At 65.2% G+C, this 7,162-nt stretch overlaps 2 protein-coding genes across 2 annotated transcripts; one reads left to right on the top strand and one right to left on the bottom strand.

Moving 5' to 3' along the window:
* Positions 1-271: 271 nt before the first annotated feature.
* Positions 272-1,507, top strand: LOC311184031 (cell death-inducing p53-target protein 1-like; the record flags this gene model as incomplete). The annotated part of the gene is made up of 4 exons (XM_084253808.1): positions 272-347; positions 432-587; positions 1,022-1,280; positions 1,396-1,507. Exons 2-4 carry the CDS (start codon positions 452-454, stop codon positions 1,505-1,507), a joined length of 507 nt encoding a protein of 168 aa, XP_084109934.1. The 5' UTR covers positions 272-347; positions 432-451.
* Positions 1,508-3,824: 2,317 nt separating this feature from the next.
* Positions 3,825-5,722, bottom strand: LOC311183941 (heme oxygenase 2-like; the record flags this gene model as incomplete). The annotated part of the gene is made up of 4 exons (XM_084253650.1): positions 3,825-3,952; positions 4,041-4,167; positions 4,818-5,309; positions 5,606-5,722. The coding sequence occupies 4 exons, from the start codon at positions 5,720-5,722 to the stop codon at positions 3,825-3,827; spliced, it is 864 nt and encodes a 287-aa protein (XP_084109776.1).
* Between the last annotated feature and the right edge of the window lie 1,440 nt (positions 5,723-7,162).

Genomic DNA, 7,162 nt, shown 5'->3' with positions numbered 1-7,162 from the left:
GACAGGAAGTGGGGGCGCAGCTGCGGGGGTAGCTTTGCATGAGCTGCCCGCAGCCGGGGTGGGGCATCCCCGGACCACTCTGCCAGGACGCTGGCCAACGGCTTGGCGGCGGCATGGAGGGGACCGAGGCTGGGGGCCCTGTGTGCACGGTGCCTGCAGTGCTGAGGCTGTCACCCGCCTTGTGCAGCCCCTCGGTAAGGGGGAGCTGGGGGCTGAGCTGACTTCTGGGCTTTCCTTCAGGTCCACGGAGACAGTGACCATGTCATCGAATGAGCCTCCCCCTCCCTATCCTGGGGGCCCCACAGCCCCCCTTCTGGAGGAAAAAAGCGGAGCCCCATCCACCCCAGGTAGGCCTCGGTGTGAAGCGCCCTCCCTCCAGCCTTCCCGCTGCAGCTGGGCCCTGAGCCGCCTCTTCCTGCCTCTCTGTCCAGGCCGCTCCTCCCCAGCCGTGATGCAGCCCCCACCGGGCATGTCTCTGCCCCCTGCAGACATCGGCCCCCCGCCCTATGAGCCGCCGGGTCACCCAGTGCCCCAGCCTGGCTTCATCCCCCCACATGTGAATGCAGATGGCACCTACGTGCCTCCAGGTGAGTGGGGCAGGGCCCCAGGGTACGGGCTGATGGGGACGGGGCGGGAGGCCTGGGCAGATGTCTCCCTGCCAGGGGCCCGTCCCTGGGGAGCCTGGGCTACTGCTCACCCGGCAGCTCCCCGAGGGACGGCTCTGCCCAGAGAAGGGCTCACGCACAGCACGGGTGGTGGCCCCGTGCGTCAGCGACCGACACAGCCCAGCCCTGGCATGTCCGCGACAGAGGGAGGGATGGCGCCCGGCTCTCGCCGCGCCCGGCTCTTGCCACACCCTCCAGGAGGGCAGGCGGGATGTGGACGGTCATCTAGGCCCAAGGCCCGGCTCCCACACCTCACCTGCAGCCTGGGGGTGGGGGCCATGGGGCTTCGTGCGCATCTTTCGTGGGGGGCGTTGGCCAGCCAGCGTGACCTGTCTGCTCTGTCTTTTGTGCTCCAGGTTTCTACCCTCCCCCAGACCCCCACCCGCCCATGGGCTACTACCTGCCGGGGCCCTACCCAGGCCTTGGGGGCCACACGGCCACAGTCCTGGTCCCTTCAGGGGCTGCCACCACAGTGACAGTGCTGCAGGGAGAGATCTTCGAGGGTGCCCCCGTGCAGACCGTGTGCCCCCACTGCCAGCAGGCCATCACCACCAAAATCTCCTATGAGATCGGCCTGATGAACTTCGTGCTGGGCTTCTTCTGCTGCTTCATGGGGTAGGTGGCAGGCGCCCCTGGGGCAGGGAGTGGGGGACCAGGCCTCCCACACCAAGCTGGAGTGGGCCTGGGTGCCCGGCCCCTTCAGGCCTGCCCACCTCTCCGTCTGCTTCAGGTGTGACCTGGGCTGCTGCTTGATCCCCTGCCTCATCAACGACTTCAAGGACGTGACGCACACGTGCCCCAGCTGCAAAACCTACATCTACACGTACAAGCGCCTGTGCTGACGGAGCTGGGACAGACTCCTGCTGTCCACCTGCCCCCCGTGCTTTGCTCCCCGCACTCAGTGGCGCCTCCCCACTCCCACTTGGGGGCGGAAGCTGTCCCACCAGCCCCCTGGACGTCTTGTCCTCTTCAACTCACCCTACCCTGAGCATCTGACTCTTTCGGCAAAAGATTCTGTTGGATGGAAGGCCAGGGGCGCGCAGGTGGCGGGACGGCGCCGAGCGTGTGTGGCTGCTGCGGGTGGCGTGGCCAGGAGGACAAGCTGGGAAGGGGCGCCTCGCACGGTGGCCTTCGTTTCCATACCAGGGGCAGGTTCGGTCCTGACTCCCTGGACCAAAAGCAGATGGAGCAGTAGTGGGTTCCCTAGGCCTGGGGCCTGTAGCCAGTCATTTCTGATCTGCTGGACCGAGGGCAGAGAATGGACCCAAGCAGGACAGGGCCACGCAGCCTAGGTGTGTTTGCAGGGCACTAGTGGTGGGTCAGAAGGCAGGGCTTTGGTCCTCGGAACTCTCAGGAACTCCACACCTTATGCCCAGGAGCCACCTGAGATAAGGTAGAGAGGGCAGCATACCCACAGGTCACTGGGTAAGGGATCGGGCCGCGCTTGCCACAAAGGAACTTGCCTCTCCCCCCGCCAGCGCCTGTTCCGGCCCACACCTCTGTGCACCCGTCCTCGGTGGGGCTGGAACTAATGCCCAGGAGCCTCGCCCTCTGCCACACTAGGTTCCTGCTGCCCGGTGGCTGGCACGTCCCAGCTGGGGCAGGCCGCAGGGAAGGCTGGCTCCCAGTGCCGTGGGCTCGCCTTGGTCCCCTCCCGCTCAGCAGCAGGAGCAGCTGTGGCCAGGGGACCAGAAGATGTAGCCCCGAGCCATGGCAGCCCCCTGGTGGACACCAGCCCTGCCCGGGCCTGAGCCCACTGTCTCCTGAGGGTCTGTCTTGTGAACTTGCACACGTGGCCCGCTGAACCCTGCTGCTGCCCCCTCCTGGTCTCGCACCGCCACTGCATGGCCTCCCTTCACTGTGAATCGTGGCTGGTCTCCGTTTGTAGTTTCTCACTAAATTGGCCCTTTCACCCCCCTGCCTGGGCCTCCACTCACTTGCCTGGCTTCCTTCTTTGGGGGGGGGGGTCTGCAGGTAGTCCAAGAGCAGTGGGGTGCATCTTTAGGGTCTCGGTGCTCACGCAGTCCAGACTGCCCAGGGCCATGCTGACCTTTGAGAACCCAGTGAGAGCAAGTCAGCCCAGTGTGGACAACCCTAGCCGTGACCTGGGCACAGGCAGTCGGCTCCACAGTGCTGGGGAGTGTCCTCGAGCGACACCCCCCATGCCAGAGCGGCCGCCCGCGGGATCTTCAAGCTGAAGCGACCAGCGGGAGCCCAGGATCAGCCAGCCTGCAGGTGGGCACCCTTGCTCCCCTGAGAGAGGCAGAGCCACCCTTGCTCCCAAGGCTTCCGGTCTGAAGGTGACAGGGAAGGGGAACAGCAGCCTAGGCTCGCAGGTTCTGGGCTGGCTCAGCCCCCACCCCGGCAGCTGATCCACCGGGCAGATCCCAGGATCCGGGACAGCTAACAGAGCCCTATTAATAAAAACAACTTGGGTTCACATTTCTCTCTTAGACTTTGCAGTGTTACGCGAGTATGTGCTTTTTATCCTTATTGGGTGCAAAGCGGGAAAGCGCCAAAGCCCTTCCGAGAGTCAGGAAGCCACAGGGCGGATGAGCTGGGAGGGCAGGGCTGCGGCAAGGAGACCGTGGCCCGTGGGGCACGAGGAGGACGGGTGAGGCTGCCAGGGCAGCGTGAAGGGGACACCACACCAGGAAGGAGGTGGGCAGCCGCCAGAGTCCTCTTTATTGAACGCCGTAGTGTTTACACGGGTCAGAACAGATCCTTGGGGGCTTCTGGCTGCCAGGCCGGCGTTCCCAGGGCCTCTGAAGCAAGGTGCACTGCCCCGCCCTCCCGCAGAGCCACAACAACCTGAGCTCGCAGGCTGCTCCGTGCCCGGGGAGGGGACGGACACGACACCACACGATTGCAGCAAGTGGGCCTGGGGGTGGAGGCGTGGGTGCTCCAGGAGCAGAGCCGGTGCCAGGGGTTCAGGCCAGCAGGCTGTCCCCAGTGCCACGGCTGGAGGCGGGGGGGCTGCAGAGAGGCCGGGCTTGCTCCCAGCTCAGCGTCTGCCCGCAGAGAGGACAGTGACAGGCAGAGACGTTAGCGTCTGGCTTTATTGGTTGCTGCTTGTGTCAGACCCCGCGTCTGAAAGTCCCACGTGGTGGCCCTCGGTCCAGCAGAGGTGGGGCGGGCCCGTGTGGGGCGGCGAGTCCGTCACATGTAGTACCAGGCCAGAAAGCCAGCGGCCAGGGCCACACTGGTGGCCAGAACAAACTGGAGACTGGACTTACTCAGCATAGCCAGGGCCATTCCAAAGGGGCATCCGCTGCCCTCCAGGGCACCTGCACGGCAGCACCAACGGGACGCAGCCTCAACGGGAGAGGCTGACGAGCCGGCCCCAGGCGGGAGCGTGGGACAGGCAAGACCTACCTTTGTCTTGTTTAGCGGTGTAGTAGGGGCATTTGCACACATCTCCTTTCCCATCAGGCACGGGGCGTCCATCCTCCACGGCCTCCTTGGCCAGCAAGGAGCCAGCCTGGTCCAGTTCATTGAAGATCTACAGAGAGCACCAGCAGCCATCACTGGGCGGCCCGTCAGAGAAACACTCCCCCCACGCAGAGGGGCCGAAGCCACTGGCCCGGCAGCATGAGCCGCACGGTGGCAGCCCGGGCCCGGGAGCCGTGGCAATGCCGGAGCTGAGCCTTCCGTGCAGACCAGACAGAGCCCACAACACACCAGCAGGGCACTGACAGGAGATGGCAAAAGGCTGCCCCCAAGCCCCCCGAGGCACTTCCAGCCGGAGGGGAAGTGCTGCGAGGGAGGTGGGGCCGGCCCACTGAGGGCCCTCGGCTCTGCTGCCACGAGCCAGGCCCACGGGGAGCCAGGGCTTCACTCCCTGCGGCCACGGGTGCCAGGGGCAGGCGGGTCCTCCAGGCTCCGTCCCTCCAGAGGCGGCTTGTAAAGGACTCACTCCCGTCCTCATCCCTGAGCAGGACATCACGGGGCAACCCTTGCTAGCGACCCGATCCCGAGGACCAGAAGCCCGCAGCGAGCACGGGGTCCATTCTCCCCGCCCCCGTCCCATGCCGGAGGCGCTGCCCTTCCCCAAGCCCTCAGACGAGCTGTCGGGCAGGGCAGAGCCCTCCTGGCGCCCATCTGAGGCGCCCACGCTCTCATAACCACTCCCGGCCGCAGCCCCGCCTGTACCTGCATGTTGTGCTCAAAGGCCTTGTTGGCCTCCTCCACGATCTTCTCTCTGGTCTTCGGGCTCAGGTCCAGCGCGTTCATCCTGGCCCGGTAGAGCTGCTTGAACTGCTGGGCATTGTCTATGTTCTCAAACAGGTAGAACTGGGTCCCCTCCCCCGTGCTGGGGAGTTTCAGGGCCCGCTGGGCCACCTTCTTCAGCACCTGCCCCCCGGACAGGTCCCCCATGTAGCGGGTGTAGGCGTGGGCCACCAGCAGCTCCGGCGCGTTCTGCCCCACGTAGTGGATCCGCTCCACGTACTTGCGGGCAGCCTCGGAGCACTGCACGCGCGTCTCCCAGCCCTCGCCAAAGAAATACTCCATGTCCTTGACCAGCGCCTCCTTGCGGTGCAGCTCCAGGGGGAAGTACAAGGGGGCAAAGGCGGGGTGGTCTTTGTTGCGGCTCATTTCCTCCTTCAGGGCCGAGTAGGTGAAGTAAAGCGCGGCGGTGGCCAGCTGTGGGGGGGGGGCGGGGGAGGGGAGACGGCGACAGCTGTGGGCCTGCAGCACCCGGCTCGGGCCGCGCCGCCATCCTACCCGCCGGCCCGTTTCTGCACAGGACGCGCGCGGCGAGACGAGGCGGGACGCGGGCGGCCGCTTCCACACGTCACTGCTCTCCAGCCGGGAGACCCACGGCGTGACGTCGAGAAGGGGTTGCGGGGAGGCCCGACTTCTCCCCGGTGCAGCTCAAGAGAGACTTCCCCGTGGGACTCGGCCCCGACCCGACCCTGCTCACGACCACGGGTACAAACCTTAAACGGCTCCGTCCTGATGTTGCCTTTCAAGAAGTGCTTCACAAACTGGGTGTTTTCTGCCCGGTCGTGTGCTTCCTTGGTCCCCTCCTTCGGGAGCTCCGAGAGGTCAGCCATCCTGCGGAGACACGGACGTGTGAGAGAGAGAATCAGCCTTCCTGGCTCCGGGTGACGCTGGCTGAGCTGGAGGCAGAGGCTGCCAGAAGCCAGGGGTCTCCATGGAGAACCGCAGGGTAGATGAGATGACTATCCTCCCAGGATCCCGGCGCAGACCCAGAGGAGTATACAGAAGGGGAGACAGGAGGTGCTTCAAGACAAACCCGAAGGGAAGGGTTGACCCAGGTGGGGAGTCCTCAGCACATGCTGGGGAATCCAGGGCGAGGACCCCAATGAGCAGAGAGAAAAGGGACCTTAAAGGCATTACCCCAGGAGCAAGAGGAGGGAAAGCCGAGGGAGACAAGGAAAGGGAAGACGCGCGGCAGCAGCAGGTGGCAGTGTTGGAGCAGACCCAGAGGCACCCTGAGACCCCAGACCCTGCGCACCCTCCACTGGCACTGCCATCTGTTGCGTGCGGAGCAAACACCCCCTCACGTGAAAGCCCTGCTGTGGAAAACAACAGGGTTGGGGTGCAAGGGAGAGGAGAAAGGACAGGGTTAAACAGTTTCCAAGGAACCAAAGCCTCCCGGGCCTGCAGGGTCAGTCCCATGACCCCCACAGTGATGACCCCAGCTTTGGGCACCGCCTGCGGCGTCCTCTCTGCAAGTCCCCCCTCCAGGGGCTGTGGGGGAAGCGGACACAACTGACCTGTCCTCAGGCTCCTGAATTTTCGGGGACTTGCTGTCGGGGTCTCCGTCATCTCGCATGTCTGTCCTGGAACGGACCTGCCCCAAAAAGGGGCCTGAGCCACGAGGGGTCTCTGTCCCCCCCCCCCCCGGCCTCTTTCATTCCTGCCCATGCTGCAGTGATCCCCAGACCCGCTGCGGGGACATCCCTGGGGCAAACACCTGCCCAAGAGGGCGGCTTCTGCACGGGAGTCTCCAGCTGGCCAGGGATGTCCACGGGAAAGCGGAAGGGGAGACCCCAGCAGGTGGCACCTCCGTGCACCCCTCCACCTGCAAGGGAGCAGAATGCCCCCCCACATGCCGCTGTGGCCCTAGATTCAGTGCAGGACAGGCCCTTGAGAAAAAGCTGGGTCAAGAACACCAACTCCCACACCCCTGAAAGCAGGAGCTGAATCTCCCCTGCCTGGGGCTGCCCCAGGGAGAGGGGAGCTCACAGGGGTCTGCAGGTCAGTCTCCCCTGCCCGGAGCTGGCGCCCCCGACCTTCCCCGATTGCTGTCCCCCCAGAGCCTGCCCTGCCCCAAGGGTGGCGCCCACTGTGGTCCAAGGACCCACCCGGAGTCTGCTCGTCTCTCCCTGGAGAAGAGATGTGTGTGGGGACGGGACACCTGACGCCCCCCACTATTCGAAATTCCTTCCCGGTTTGTGCGCATCACAGGGTTGGGTGGAGGCTCCTCTGCACTTACCCATCAATTTCTCTCCCACAGGATTTTCTTC

The sequence above is a fragment of the Talpa europaea genome, assembly GCF_964194135.1.
Source record: "Talpa europaea genome assembly, chromosome: 14".
Taxonomy (NCBI): Eukaryota; Metazoa; Chordata; class Mammalia; order Eulipotyphla; family Talpidae; genus Talpa; species Talpa europaea.
This window is presented reverse-complemented; position numbering and strand designations above follow the sequence as displayed.